Source organism: Myripristis murdjan, chromosome 12 (assembly GCF_902150065.1).
Source record: "Myripristis murdjan chromosome 12, fMyrMur1.1, whole genome shotgun sequence".
Classification (NCBI taxonomy): Eukaryota; Metazoa; Chordata; class Actinopteri; order Holocentriformes; family Holocentridae; genus Myripristis; species Myripristis murdjan.
The window spans coordinates 5,088,181-5,104,498 of NC_043991.1; the positions used below are offsets into that span (position 1 = coordinate 5,088,181).

At 41.4% G+C, this 16,318-nt stretch overlaps 1 protein-coding gene across 1 annotated transcript in view; it reads right to left on the reverse strand.

Annotated features, from left to right (window-relative positions):
• The window catches only part of bcr (BCR activator of RhoGEF and GTPase), a 164,356-nt gene that overhangs the window by 6,310 nt on the left and 141,728 nt on the right, over positions 1–16,318 (reverse strand). The window contains exons 10-19 of the mRNA XM_030065922.1: positions 15,381–15,546; positions 14,423–14,542; positions 12,973–13,048; positions 12,214–12,318; positions 11,661–11,735; positions 10,751–10,848; positions 7,265–7,396; positions 2,977–3,036; positions 2,535–2,644; positions 472–611 (exon numbers count right to left, since the gene is read on the reverse strand). Of these exons, the coding sequence (XP_029921782.1) occupies positions 472–611; positions 2,535–2,644; positions 2,977–3,036; positions 7,265–7,396; positions 10,751–10,848; positions 11,661–11,735; positions 12,214–12,318; positions 12,973–13,048; positions 14,423–14,542; positions 15,381–15,546 (1,082 nt within the window). The remainder of the gene's footprint in view (positions 1–471; positions 612–2,534; positions 2,645–2,976; positions 3,037–7,264; positions 7,397–10,750; positions 10,849–11,660; positions 11,736–12,213; positions 12,319–12,972; positions 13,049–14,422; positions 14,543–15,380; positions 15,547–16,318) is intronic.

Genomic DNA, 16,318 nt, shown 5'->3' on the forward strand with positions numbered 1-16,318 from the left:
TCTAAAAAAGTATGCACAAGACATGAAAACAAGCCCAAAAAACAACGTTATCTTGGGTTTGGCTATTTCACTCAATATAATATAATATAATTGTGATGTAGCTTCAGTGCATTACAGCCAGCAGATGCAGAATATGTATCTAACATTGTCATACAATAAGGAAACCGGTTACATGTACTTGTTCAAAACTGACAACAGTACTTCAAAATAAACTGATTTTGACTGAAAACAAAGCCACATTATGTGGGTCTTCAAAACATGTTTTTATTCTCTGACTTTAGAAAGAGTTGTTCACAATTATTAATTAGACTGTCCTAAACCATGTGAATAATATATGAATTCTTATGCTGAGTGCTGTAAAAAAACAAAATGCATTTAGTCATTTGTTCTAAAATGCCCACCCACACCATCGCCCCAGAAATGTCCTCCCTGTGTAAAACATCCTCCAGTGCTGATAAAGGCTGTACTCACTGGTGTCGAAAGCTGCCTTCAGGGCCTGGATGTCAGTGGCCACTCCTGACACCCGGTAGATGCCCACCTCCTCCATGCCCCTCCTTTCAATCTCCTCTAGGCACTGCCGGACAATGTAGGGCACCTTGGAGCGCTCCCGCCTGGTTGGAAAAAAAAGAAAAAAAAAAAGAAAAAAACACAAATAAGCACACACAGTTGGCAGTGCTCATAAACACACACACAAAAAAATCTGTTTTTACCCAGCAGAAAACCAACAAGAAGCTCTGCAGGACGCTGGTCACAAAAAAAAAAAAAATGTTAATAGAAGCAGATGAGAGCAATGTGGGCCAAAACATGCTCAAAACATGTGTGATTCTGCATGTTTATCCTAATATCTACAAAAGTATATACTTCATATTTCTGCTACTCTTTTTTCAAAGCATGCAGTCATATTTTAGAACTCCATATAATTTTTCGTGCCTTTTATGCAGCCATTGGTTCCCATTCATTCCACTAAGATATGAAGATTAAACTGGTCTCTCGGCTGGAATATAGTCATCAGGGAAACATTTGCTTTACACAGACAATTATAAGTTTGATGGTTAATGAATGGTGAAGAAGTTAGTAAGCCGCAGGAGCACACCATTAGAAGATGGGTGTTTCAGCCAAAAATTCAATTAATTTGTGAAATCTTTAGTGCCCCCGCATGATTTGTAAAATGGTTTGTTGTGACAAAAAATGCGCTTCACATTGTGATATATTCCATATCATTGGCATGGTCCTTTAAATATGTTGTTGCTGCCCTGCTGAAGAGTGTACTGTTGGCCCTAAGTTTTTCAAATGGATAAACTAAAAAAAAGGACTGAGGTCACAGTCATTAGACATTTTAGCAAAGAGAACAGAGATGACTGGTTGCTCTTTATGATCAAACAAACAAGCAACAAGGTACTTCAAACAAGAAGGCATTCTATGCACTCCAAATGTACGAAAATGTAACAGAGAGGTGAAGCTGAGTGTCGTCAGCATAGAGGAAGTTGTGGGATGTGATGACAAAGAAAGAGATTTAGCACAGGCATGAAAGAGGAAAGGTCCCAGAATTGAACCCTGGGGAACCTCAGTGGACAGCGTGTGTGGTGAAGATACACAGCTTGAGCTGGACTTTATTTCTCAGACTTCAGGGTTGACTCCAGAGAGGAATCAAAGCTACTTTATGGCTCACTGTCAAAATGTCACCATAACTATGCCATAGGTGTCTGTGGTGTTTATAACTGCTGCACAGAGGCTGCTGCTGGAATTTACCTCCCTCAGTATCTCTCCTCATTTCTTGTACCTCTTATTATCTTTCAGTATCTTATCAGTCTAAAATTAAGGCTAATTGATAGTTTTTCACTGAACTGTCACCATAGCTACACCACAGTGGCCTATGTTGGTGTTAGTATTCATAATTCTGCATAGGGCGCTATGCACAGTCTGTGCACACAGAGATGATCAGTTAAAACTCTGGGCAGCAGTGTCAATATTTTAATATTTTGCACTAATGAAGCACAGATTAACACATAAGTAATATTGTTTACAATCTCTGAAACACAGAGTTCACTCTCAGCCACACTGCTGGTATCCAAAATGATGTTTTGGGTTTATTACCATCAGTAATAAATAGTCTGAATAATTTGGGGATACATTGGCAACATTAGCACATATTCTCAACCTCCTCACTTCAAGCTAGCTGAAGAGAGATTACAACCAGCAACATGCTGTCTAAATTCAGAGGGAATCAATTTGCAAAACATGGCATCAGCACAAAGCACAACTGCAGATTTTGCAGTCTTGCATCACCCTTTTCTAGAGAGGTGCACGTAAGAAACGGCCTCTGCAGGCTACGCAGGAGCCCCAAAACCCTACAGCATAGCAATTTCACAGCACAGCGCAGCAATTGACCTTTACTTTCACATTCACTCAGACCATCAGGTCAGAAGCTGCCATAATGAGGAGCTTTCTCCGTTATAATAGTACAAGAGGCCAGGCGGTTACATCCTTAGTTTCCCTTTGTGTCGGTAAATGGCTGTTATTAACAGTCAACTCACTTGGTCACTGTGGAGATCTTGACTCCAAACACACCCATGGGTTTCCGCGAGGGCATCCTCTTCAGGCTGAACTCTCGGCTGGTGAACTTCATGGAGATCTTAACCTCAATCTGACACAAGAGAAGAAAAAAAAAAAACAGGCTATGAGTTAAAACCACTTCACCAAGCAACAAGAAACATTATAAGGCCAATACCCATTACTGGTAACTCTTCATGACATTGGGGAAATCACTACACACTGAAATCTAAAGATGTTGGCTTGGAAACCTTGAATGCCACAACGTGTACCATGAGCAGTAACATCTAATGACGTAAGGAGTTTCACACAGTAGGCATCTTGTGCTTTTGACCACCCCTTGCAAGTGAGAGGAAACCATGCAGCAAAACAATTGAAAAGGAGAAAATGCATTTTGATAAACAATTATTCATGTGATTCACTCACCCCATTCATAGGAATGACTGTTCTCTGCCAGTCTTTGCCTTGGAGGGTCTGAGGGTCAAGCTGTGTAGGGAGGGAGCAAAAGGGACAAAAAAGGTCTTTGTTAGGCTAACAATCAATCTGCACAGTGATATTTACTTTGAACTGAAGATGTACAGATGCATACCAAACCACAATGCACATATGCCAAGTAAATAGTAAAATTATCTTTTTTTCTCATGAGTTGTCTTTTCATAAGTAACTGAAAAACTAATTATCTCTCATGTCTTCGCTCTTGGTAATTGATAATGGCAAAGAGTGACCAGATTATTTCTTCGGGATGTGAATGGTCACATTTCATCTCCACATCAGTGGTTCCTCAAACGGGAGCAAGGCACCTGCGAAGTCCAGGGCATCCCTGGAAAAATACTCAACAATTTTAATTTTATTATAATTTCACTCAAAGGAGGTTGGCACAATAGATGACTACTTCCTTTGTAGCTTTCACTCCTCACTATTTCAGGTGTCCAAGGTATTAAAACATTTGGGAACTCCTTGTCTAAATAAGGATTTTTAAATCTTATTTAATCTCAGGACCTTTTCCTAAACAATAAGACATATCCTTGGAATGATTTCTGGTCTTGCCTTTGTCTGAAGCAATGCATTTTATTTTGGTGTTGTTTTGTCACGCTGGGAGTTCCTCATGTTTCTGAACAGATCTTAGCAGTATCAAGCGTCCATGTAGCTCCTATTAGGTGGTGCACACAGCTGCTGACTGTTGAGTTAACTTTCACGCCTGCAGTGTTATTATGTTTATTTGTATTTTTATGAATTTTATGCTCGTTCTGTTTCTATGCACCTTCATGCAGTCGACAGCGGAGGCCTTGATTTTAATCGCAGCTGAATAAGTTTAATGTCTGTTTTGTTGCGTCTTTTATCACATTGTGACTTTGCTAGGAAAAGTGCTACACAAATATAATTAGTTTGGACAGACTGATACAACACCCAAACACAAACACACAGAACCATGCCATCTGGAGCATATGAGCCGGGTGCACACATACACACACACACACACACACGCAAATCTGAGCACAGTTCATTTCATGCAGTACCTTTTCCTCTCCCCTACCTAGGCTAAGCCCCATCTGCTTGCCTGCGATGCTGAATCACATTTCTCTATACAAAATCATTTATTTCACTGTGAGGGTGTTTGTTGGTTTAAACCAAAGGCATTTAGGACAGAACGGAGAGTTAAAGTCAGCTGAAAGTGAGCAGGACCACGATAGCTGCTCTCATCCTTCCTGATCAAATCGCTCAAAGTAATTTAGTCTCATATTGCGTGTTAAAATCTTGTTTGTCTCAAGTGAATAATAATAAAAAAAAAAAAATCTGGCAATGGGATGAGATAATCCTGCTTTCCATAAGCGCAAAAACCAACAAGATATTCAGTTTGGGAGAAAAAGACAATTTTATTTGAGGGAATAAGTGGATGAGAGAGGATGTTTAAAGATTTGCACAGTTTGTATGGGTTGAAATTTTAATTTACACCCACGAGTGCAGGATGTCACTATTTAAGATACTGTGTTTTACAAGGAGCAGAAGCCATGTGAGCTTATTGCATATGGACTTTAAAACATAAAGACACCCAAACCCACACACACACACACACACATACACACACATAAGCATACACCCTCTGTATACAGCCAAGGCCAGTGAGCCAGCAGGTTCCCACCATCTGTACGGCTGCCAGGATGACAAGATGATCCCAATAATCTGCTATGATGACTTCCAGCCTGTGAGGCACAGCTTTGAAAAATAAATTCTCCTACTGTATGTGTGTGTGTGTGTGTGTGTGTGAGAGAGGGAGAGAGAGAGAGAGAGAGAGAGAGAGAGAGGCAGAAGTGCCAGTGGGAGGACTGAGCATTTCATATGAAAGCATGATGAGAACACACTGAGGTATTTAGCCTTTTGCTGTCGCTGATACACATGCCACAGGTCAAAATAAAGAAAGGAAGCGGCGGATATACGGAAAGAAGGCAAGAGCGAGGAAGACATGCAGAAACAGAGATAAACAACACGACACACGCTGAGAGAGGAAATCCATCAGGATTAGCCAACGCTGCTAAAATAAGTCTGGTCCCCCCCAAAAGCAGCCACTCCGGCAGGTAACCAGCCATTAGGTCTTTTCTAAAAACGCGTCAGGCCGGTGAGGCAGTGAGAGAAACTCGGTGTAATGTGGGATTTGTCAGCCGCTCTGTGGTTTCCTGTCCTGGATTCAGGAAAAGCCTGTTCAGCTCCTCTCCTCACCGCCGGCTTCGGTTTGTTTTGGCTGACATCATCAGGCACGGCCGCCTCCGGGTGCTCCCCCCCCCTGCGGCCACTAGAGGGGGCAGTGTGCTCATATTTCACATTTTGACAGGCGGCATCTCACACAATAGGGTTCTGCTGCCATTCAGCACACAGGCTGCACAATTTGTAGATTAAATGGCTGGTGTGTGACACTACTGCGTGAAATCCATCAGACAAAACTATTAGGAGGTACAGTATGCCCAAAGCGCCGTCTGTCAGGTGCTCACTAAAATGCAGAAATGAGCACATCACCCCGCCGGCTTCCAGTAAACCAGTGGATCACCTTCAAATTACCTCGCTGGCGTTTAAAGGACCATGCCAGTGATTTTGCGGTGGTGTTTTAGAGCTGCCATATCATCTTTCCTCCCTTTCCTGCAGCTGCTGGTTTCCATTTATTCCACCACAACATGAAAATGAACTTTCAGAGACTTCAAATGTTTTTCATCACCACAATAAACTCAAAAAAACACACAAAGTACACAAAGCTGCTCAATTACAGCAACATGTTACTTCCACCTCTGGATTACACAGCCTTCAAACACAGACAGGAGGCCAGGTGTGTGTGTGTGTGTGTGTGTGTGTGTGTGTGTGTGTGTGTGTGTGTGTGTGTGTGTGTGTGTGTGTGTGAAATGGTGTTCAGCAGTGTCCAATTACAAGCAAACACACACAAACACACACACACACACACCTGGCCTGCTTCAGGTGGAGAAGGAGTGTTTTAGCGGTGGGTGAGAATAAAGGGCACAGCCCGCCCCCTACACACACACACACACACACACACACACACGCACGCACACACACACACTCACACACACACACCCATCCTCACCTTCATCAAAGCAAACACTCTGGTTTCAGTCTGAATTGCACAAAACACACAGCTGGTCCGCACCCAGTGTACACACACACACACACACACACACACACAGTCTCTCTCTCTCTCTCCCTCTCTCTCTCTTTCTCTCTCTTCTATTTTTCTTCCTCCCTCTCTCTCTCATCTCTCTCTCTGTCTCGTCTCTCTCTTTTTCTCCCTCTCTTTCTCCCTCTCTCTCTCGTCTCTCCCCCTCTCTTTCTCGTCTCTCTCTCTCTCCTCTCTCTCTTTCTCCCTCTCTCTCTCGTCTCTCCCCCTCTCTTTCTCGTCTCTCTCTCTCTCTCCTCTCTCTTTTTCTCCTCTCTCTCTCTCTCTCTCTTTCTCTCTCTCTCTCTCTCCCTCTCTCTCTCCGCTGATCCTGAATGACTCCTGGGCTAATTCTGCAGGCTGGCGTCGCCTTGGCAACCAAATCACCGGGTTTGCTATCAACCTGGGATCAGTCAATCTCACGGCTAGACTGCTCACGACGGTGTCACATCGTGTGTACAGACGCCTTTTTACTCTCTCTCTCTGTGTGTGTGTGTGTGTGTGTGTGTCCATGTTCTTTGTGTTGGCCTTTTAACACACACACACACACACACACACACACAGACACAGAAGTCATCACTTACAGGTGCGCGGTGGCCAGGCTGTTTCTCTCTAACCTTTACAAACCCCGGGCTGTGATGAAGGGTGAAAGCTGCAGAAACGCCTCCCAGCACACGGACAGAGCCGCACGCTGAGCCTCACCTCATTTAAATGCAAACCTGAACTGAGGTAATAACAACAGGGCAACACATGACCGGGTTTTGACCTTTTTTCATATTCATATTGCAGCTGCCGGCGCATGAACGAGACAGCAATTTCCCTCCCTCCCTCGGTGAGAGATGTAAAACAAAAAGGTCTACCGATCCGTTACTTATTAAGCAAATTAATCAACTCGGATGATTGCGACGTCACGGACATGTCCGGAGACATTCAGGAGGCAAATCTGTTACTCAAGTCATAATGTGGATTTCATGCTCTGCTGCAGCGGTGGTGACATAACCGCCTATCGGTAATGAGTCACGGTGGGCCTGAGAAAAGGGGGGTGACGTCATGCCATACCGGGATCTGTCCTTTCCCCATGATGCGGTCTGTGCTCTCCCCGTCCTCTTTGTTCTGCTTGGTCTTGTTGTAGCTCTTCTCGTAGCACAGCAGCCTCAGGGTCTGAGAGCCCTCCAGCTCAATCTCAAACTCCTGATGGAGAAAAAAAAAAAAAAAAAAAAACACAGAAGAGTTGTGAGGAGATTATGCATGAAGGGGCGAAGGCTTCAAACCAAATGAAAAATCATCGTGGCCTGAATGAGGACTTGGATATCAAACCTTTTGTATATAATCTTTATCAATGTCATTGTAAGTAAGTAAGTAAAATTTATTTATATTGCGCTTTTCACAGAGAGAACTCACAAAGTGCTTTACAAGTTAAAAATACAAATGCTCAAAGCTAATAAAACAATATACAAATGCAATTCAAAGAAATAAAAATACAATAAACGGTAATAAAACAATATGTCAATATGTCAATGTCTTCTCTATTTTCCCTGGAGCCATCTGTTCATACTGATGGTCAACAGCAAAAGATGATTTTTTTCATATTAGTTACTTCTTGTATATACATGGATATTAGGGCTGTAAAACCGAACTGTTAAAAAGCGTTAAAAACAACTGTTCAATCCTCAAAATGCCCTACAAGGCAAAGTTTTCATTAGTGATGGCTGGACCTCCAGGGTTAGGGATTTTTACGTTTGTCTCGAACAGTCTAAGTTAAGTGAAGACTTTTGCCTTTGAGAGAATATTTGATAATTTCATACCTTTATTCCAAATCTCTGAATGAAAAAAAATGTTTTTGCAAATACCGTATTTCACCAATTAATCGCCGGACCGCAAATAGCCGCCTGGTTCTTTTAAACGCCTGGGGTCTGCACCATAGGCGGAGTTTGAAATTTGCGCTGGGGGGGGGCAAACATTTTTTTTTATTATTATTTTATTTATTACAATACCAAACATAATGTAATTCAGATTTATTTCTGAAAATAATCTTATTTTATTGCATTGCTTAAATGTTTATAGATATGTATACAGGAAATAACCGCCGGGGCGATTATTTGCATTATACTGAAGTAACCCAAAATAAGGCTATTCACCTTATTTTTGCAGAAGTAAACAATTATCCGTACAATAACTGTGCGGCACTTCCGTTTTCTGTCAAAATAAGAGCGCTAGCTAATGTTAGAACAAAAGGGTGTACCGTAATATTAAATCGACCGACTGAAAATATGTTGGACAGTAACTGTCATCACAATAATGTCCTGGTGCAAACATAAATAAAGGCCTGCAGCGAATAGCCGCCTGGTTCTTTTAAACGCCCGGGGTCCAAGTTGATTTTGCATATTAAACGCCCGGGCGATTAATTGGTGAAATACGGTAAAACAAAATACAGAGAACATTAGAAATGTTTTTTTCTCCCTAATGTACAAACCAAACCAAACTGAAACCGAAATCTTGACCCAACAACCGTGATACACACCGAACTGCAGCTTTATTGGGCTGTTACACTCCTGAAATGTGCACACTTTATTTTGTAGGAGGATGTTAGTATGTCATGGATTCCTGTGGGTGAGTTCTTGAGGAACTACTTCTCTCTGTGGAAGATTACGCCCAGTGTTAGGTGTCGAAAGGTCACCTAATGACTAAGGGATGAGTAATTCAGGGGTTTTTTTGTCATTAAGTGTGGAAAAAAAAAAAAAGCCCATCTGGATTGAGCGGGCACTGATTGGACGGTGGTAAGACAGAGCAGAGACAGATGGAAATATGGAGAGAAAATCGCTGCATGGATTTTCACGTCCACGGTAAAAATCCGCGATCGTGTCGTAATGAACCCATCGCGGCGCAGCGCACAGCTGACCGAGGCTCCCTCTAATTATGTAAGGGAGCACTCTGCGCTAAACCGTGCTGGTTCACTTCACATGTGGACAGATGTGAGTCATCAGCGGCGGCTCCTCGTTAGCTCCTCTAAGACTCGTTCCGCTTCGCTGAGCAAAACACTCGAGGAGTCCTGGAAAAATCCGGCGGAGGACGAGCAGAGCCGCTGATTGTGTATCAAAGCCGGTTTGCCCTCGTAGCAGCACTCTGAGCCCTGACACTGAGCTCTGTCATTAACGTGTGTGTGTGTGTGTGTGTGTGTGTGTATGCATGTATACAAGCGTGTGTGTGTGTGTGAATGTTTGCAGGGGTTGCAGATGCACCATGTGAGCTCTCCACTGTTATTTAACTCTTCATTACTCAAAGGCAGACAGCCGGATGATTAGGATGTTTTTTTTTTATACAGAGCCATATGTCACACACACACACACACACACACACACTGTATAACAGGCAGTAAACACCGTGGCAACAAGGAAACTATAAATACATGTGTGCATGTTTCATGGGAAAGAGTTGTCTCCCTGGGCGGAGGAGTAACGAAGACACCGGTCTGGTGTTTACACCACGTGTGCTGAACCTCATTCTTAAAGGAACAATCCAACGTTTTGGGCAAAATAGCCTTTTCTCTCAATACCAAGACCAGTGGCGGATTTAAGAAATTTGGGGCCCAAGGCAAAGGCAGGCATGGGGCCCTCTGAAATGAGAATAAAACAGGGGCCCCGAGACACACATAATACGATAAGCAATCTGCTGGCATTTTAGCGAAAGGATTTTAATCAAAAACATAATTAATGTGTGCAAATAAGTAATAACTGTACTAACCATAAGTGTATGAGGAGTTTTATGGGCCCCTCAGGAACTTGGGGCCCTAGGCAACCGCCTAGTTTTGCCTAATGGTAAGTCCGCCCCTGACCAAGACTAAGACAAGATGTTTGATGCCACTTTCACCTCTGTACATGCAGTGGTTCGGTTCCTATGGGTAGCTTGCTTGGCATTAAAAAAAAAAGGCCAAAAAAGAAAAGAGAGAGTGGTTTTAGGAGAAGTTAATTTGTGGTGGATCTCACTTGACCTTCAGCGGTGCAGATCAGATGGAGGGATAAAAGTAGTCAACTAACTTTTCTGAGACTAAAAAAAAATCCAAGACATGGAGCTGCTGTAAGGTTTTTCATGTTTTTTGGTCACTTTGACAGCGCTAGGCTAACGACTCCCATAGACTTCAACTCTTTATGCTAAGCTAACATGAAAAGCTACCCATGAGAACTGAACCACTGGACATACAGAGGAGGAAATGGTGTCCAACATCTGTGTGAGTTGGAAAAAAAGTATTTTGGGTATAAGACAATAAAAGAATATTTGTATTGTGATGAAGCAGATTGAGAAAATGTTGAAGTATTCCTTTAAAGTAATATGTGAACAAATTTGTGCAGAAATCAATTACGTTTTAAAAACAGACAAACCTTTCGGGTGCAGCACAGATGGTATTTACATCATATTATATGATTCAGGCTTTGTCCAATGTGACTTACTCTGAGTACCTTTAGTCAACAGTGATTTATTTAAAAATGTTTTTTTATTTTTTTAAATCTCAAAACAACCGGCTGGACATAAGAAGGGCTCGGCTCTCACCTCGTTCCACTTGGGTTCGGTGGTGTAGCGATACACTCGTGTCTTGGCTTTATTCACGAAGAAGCCGAACGAGTCCACCTCCAATGTGCAGTAGAGATCTGAGGAGTCAGCACAGAGTCACAGCATCACTGAAGCTGGTCTGTTTTTTTGGGATTACATGAGCTCAAATGCTGATTAGTGAAATTGTGCAAACGGCTGTAAATGAACTGAATTTTCAACATTATGCCCACAAAAACAACAAACAAACAAACAAACAAACAAAAACCAACAATGTTCAAAAACAACAAACTGGGACCTTGGGTGGCACACAAACTGGGTCAAATTTCATTCTCCATGTGTAATGTCCACCTTTAATGGTTTTTAGGCTTTTATTTTTGCGTTTTTTGTAGTTCTACAAACACATCCCTGCAATGGCGAAAGATAGGTATTTGAAAATATTCATTGCAATAAACAAACAAAAAATAATATAATAATATATTAAAAAAAACTACAAACAATGATGATGATGATGATGATGATGATGATTATAATATTAATACATTTTATTTGTATGGTGATTTTCTTATATTTACTGTATTTTACAGTAAAAGAGAAAATGACATGAAATAAACAATACTTAAAAAAACATAACAAAAAAAAAAAAAATAGGGTGAAACAGTGATTCTACTTTTGTTTTTTGCGAGGCTGGATGTTAACCTTGACTTCTAGACTAATGTAAACTCTGAGGGAACCGTGTGACTGCAGCATTACGTGTTTTTTTTTTTTTTTTTTTTTTAAATATGTCTTTCCACATAAAACAGCAGGACGGCGCCTCCCCCTGCTCCAGCTGCGCCTCCTCGCTAGCGTACGACATTGTGTTTTTAGCATGTCGTATTCGTCTGTGTTTTCTGCCGCGTGCACGGAGACTTACTCAAGCTCTGTTTGAGGCCGGAGGCAGAGTGGACGATTACATTCAGGAACCCGTGGAGTCCGGGGGATTCGTCCTCTGGAAAAACAGTGAGCCAAACAGAGAGAGAGGGAGAGAGAGAGAGAGAGAGAGAGAGAGAGAGGAAAAAAAAACAGAAATAGAGGAGAGGCTTAGAGAGGCATTCAGATCGCTATTTATATTGGAGCGGAGTCATAAATGGAAGGAAGCATAAAAAAAAAGAGCTGCACACTACATCACATGCGGCATAAACTGCTTTTCCTACTTTTCCTCCTCATCAAAACCACGGCTATCAATCATCATCACATGCCCGCGCAGTTTCTTACACACTGAATGATTTGAAATGCAGAAATGGTGGAAAATGAAAGCAGCATCAAAGCATCCATACATCCAGTCCCAAACCATCTCCCATCTCCCATGCTGCAGCGTTTCCACTAAACCCAACACGCTGGTGCAGTGCAACATTACAAAACATCATTTGCATCGGTTAAAATGAACAAATAAACACGTTTTTACAGCACAACGCCCGGTGCCTTACCTTCTTTATTGATGGTGAGGGGAATGTGGTGCACGGTCTGCAGCTTGACGCAGGAGTTGGTCAACATCTGCAGCTCCATGGACGTCAAGGAGAAACTTTTAAAACCTGGAGGGAAGGGATTTACTGCGTCAAGGTCGGGGTCCTCGAGCAGCCGTGGATATTATATATGTAAAAGTTTATTTAAAAGCCCAGTATTGCTCAAAAGGGCTTTACGTGCCCACGCATTTACAACAAACTGGCTTAATCCTCATAGGGGGGCAAGAAAAAACACTCACGAAAAACCCAGATGTAACCCAGTAAAAAGCGCATGGGTCTTCCTGAAACCATGAACTGCACTTTGTAGCTCTTGGAATCTAAAAATGCCTTCTGTGTATTTGTAAAAACAGCAGTTTCTACCACGTTCTTGAAAAAAAAGAAGTAAATTTTACATCCCAAGATGTGCTGAAAAGGCTTCATGTATCCTGCATGAAGTGGGTCCATTTAAAATACAAAGCAATTTGTCACATATTTATTGGAACTGGGAAAAACAAATCTCTTTTTCATCAAATCCTCAAAAATTTAATTTGTGAAGACAAAGGACACCGGCAGCAGCGCATGCATTTATAATTTGTTTCATTGATAACTCGTTTGTTTCATTTTAGTTTTTGCTGCCTTTGTGAAACACTTTGTAATGTGGATTTTGAAAAGTGCTCTCTACATAAAGGTTATTATTATTGCTAATATTATTATTATTATTGCTGTTGTTTCTGAGACCCTTACATTTCTTCTGCTGTTCCTTGATGATCTCTTTCCACTCGGCGCGTTCGTAGTCAGATGAAATCAGGAAAATGTAACTCTGAAACAAACAAACAAACAAAAACAGGTGAAAACTCAGGCTATGAATTTATGCATTCCCAACTATTATATACTAACTGCTCCACACTGACAGTAATAACAATAATAAAAGTGAAGTAAATATGTGGCAGGTAATGAGAAAAAGTCTCGTGAAGATCGGCAGGGAGCTGTTGTGCTGCTAACTGGAGGGAGACGATAACAAAACAGGAAAATAAATAGAAAATATGAAATATGAAAAGGAGCTGAGCATGAGGGAAACAATGAAATATTATCTGACCACTGATTGGACGTTATCAGCCCTGACCCCCCCCAACAGGTTTGGGTTAGTGGGTCCCTGCTGCACCGTCTAGTGGGTCTCTGGAGCCAGACGTACCGTGACGTAGTATAAAGACCAATGAAGAAGGATGGAGGATGGAGACAGTCACTCCAGAGACCCAGGATCGAGTCCCGACTGAGACAAGAGCCATGTTTGTTTCTAGTTATCAATGTTGCATCCTATTCTGGACGGCGAAATACAAAATAGCACACAATTTCATTATAATTGATCTTATTCATTTATCTGTTGCTATATCTGTGTGTTTTTAAACGCGAGCTACCTTTTGTCTCAAACTTGCTGCTGTTTTTCCCCCACTCCCCTCAAACTGATGACTGCACCTCTAATGAAATGACAAAAACAACCCTAAGTGTGAAAATCTCTAACCTTCACCATGACCTTTCCCTAAACTTAACCATCAAGACAAACCCTCTCCCAGCCTTAACAAAGACTCTTTCCTAACCTTAACCACGTAGCTAGTGAAAGTTTGAGTGGTTAAGAGAGACTGACGATGTAAGGGATAATCGACTCGTGAGTGTGAGTGAAACGGATTTACAGCACAACGAATTGCACAATTGACAATTAACAATTTAACCCACACCTACAAGCTGATTAACCTGCTTAGACCACCGTCATTAACCAACAATGTAAAGGAAAGAGGAAAAAACAATATGAAAAACTCCATCGGTGTGTTTTCCTCGACAAACGGCCACAGTTGATAACGAGTAAGCTTCGTCAGCTGCTTTTTAATGTTGCTATGGTTACGCATTGGGTAGCCGATGAATTTTGGACGGTGATTAAACTTGAGCTGAACTACGTGTGCAATCCACGGTTTTAACACACACCTGCCAGCCAATCAGAACACAGTATTCACCAGGACCTGTGGAATAAGAATAGATGCTAACAGCTTCTGACCCACTAGAGGGCGCCGTAGAGACCGACTAACCCCAACCTGCCCAACCAATGGGGAATCAGGACCGATAACGTCCATTCAGTGGTCAGATCAGGTGATGAGGAGGTGGCTGGTGGCTCAGCGAGCGGCAGGGGGCCGGTCCTCCTCACCTTGCCGTTCCTGTTGTGCACTCGGAGGGCCATGCTGGGCGAGGTGAGCAGCAGCAGCGACTCCTGCTCCGACAGCTTCTTCCTGAGGCGGTCTATGACCTTGGAGCCCTTGTTGGCTCTCTGAAGTGAGAGAGGCGAGAACATGATATTAAAGCCTGTCTGGATATGACTGTGTATGTGTGTGTGTGTGTGTGTGTGTCTTTGTCTCTTTCAGTGGTGGAAAAGTACTGAATTGCTTTAAAAAGGTACTCTACCAGTGATTTTGAATGTTTGGCCCACATTTTACATGGCAACAAGTTATACTGAAAATCATGTGGTTAGTGCTAAAGATTTCACAGCATGTAATCAAAATCCTTCCATTTTCAAATTTGAATTTTTGGTTGAAACAGCGTCCTTATAATGTTCTGTTTCTGCCATTAAAAAAAGTCCTCAACATTCACAAACCACACAGCTGATCATTTAAATAAAATGCATTATTAGTGCTGTTTAAATTGTTAATACTTCTGTTTAAATTGTTCATATTTCTATTTTTTTTATAATCCTTGTTTATAGTGTTTATATTGCTTACTGCTATTTATCATGTGTATACTGTATATTTCTTCTAAATTTGCACACTGACCTACCTCTATGCACATTTTATACACCCATGCACACGTTTTTTTCTGTTTTTTTTTGTTGCACATTGCTTTTTGCACACTGGCTTGTACTTAGATCTTATTCTGTTGTACTCAGATCTTATTCTGTTGTACTTAGATCTTATTCTTTATTTTTTTTAATCTTATTTTTTATTTTATTTAATCTGTAATCTCTGGATACTGCTGAAAAACTGCGAATTTCCTGCGGGATGAATAAAGTATCTATCTATCTATCTATCTATCTAATTATTATTGCTATTGTTATTGTCCCTGTGTGTGTTTGTGTGTGTGAATGCGATGTGTGTGTGCACACACCACCTCACCTTCTCTCTCTGGATCTCGCTGCGGAGGTGGGAGATCTTGACCTTCATGGCCTCCAGCTCCTCGTCGGGGACCTGAGGGATGGTGAGCGGCTCGGCCTCCTCGGGGCCCTGGAAGGTCAGCTCCGACAGCGGGATGTACCACTTACTGTCGTACTGCTGGCTTTTACTGCAGCGGGGAGGAAGAGCCGAGGAGGAGGAGGGGCCGAAGAGCCCAAGGAGAGAGGTGAAGGTGAAGGAGACAGAAAAAGGAGGAGGCGGGATGAGGGAGGTGGAGGGAGGAGGAGAGGGAGGGAAGAAGTAGAGTTAGAGATGGATTTTTTTTTTTTTGCTGTTTGAGACAGAAAGGCTGGCTTAATGTATTTACTGATGATACACAATTTTTATTTATTTTTTATTTTATTATTTTTATTGCATTGTATTATAATTTAATTATTTTATTATATTTTAATTTTTATTATTTTAATTATATTATTTTTTAAATTTGATTTTTATTTTTTATTTTTACATTAGGATTATCAGGATTATTCATATTCTTATTACGATTACCACTACATGAAGTCACAAACCTTCCACAGGATATTAAGTACTCTGATTTCATTATCATTAAACCTGACATGTACCATTTTCTTATAATTTTTTTTAAGATGACAGCAGATAGCAGATTACTGATGATGTGAGCGGGTCAGGCATGTATGATATTCTGATAATTCATTTGAGTTTAGACATTCTGTCAAAATCCAATTCGCTGCATTTGATTTGATTTAATGATTAAATGTAATTCAATTTAGGAAACAGCCCAGTAACGAGCTGTGCAGGCCCACATTCATCTCCAGAAGACAGCACAAAAATATTTATCTTATTATGACTCTTATCATGGAAAATGTAATAACGACTTGAAACACAACTCAAAAAAAAAAAAAAAAAAAAATCAAAAGATC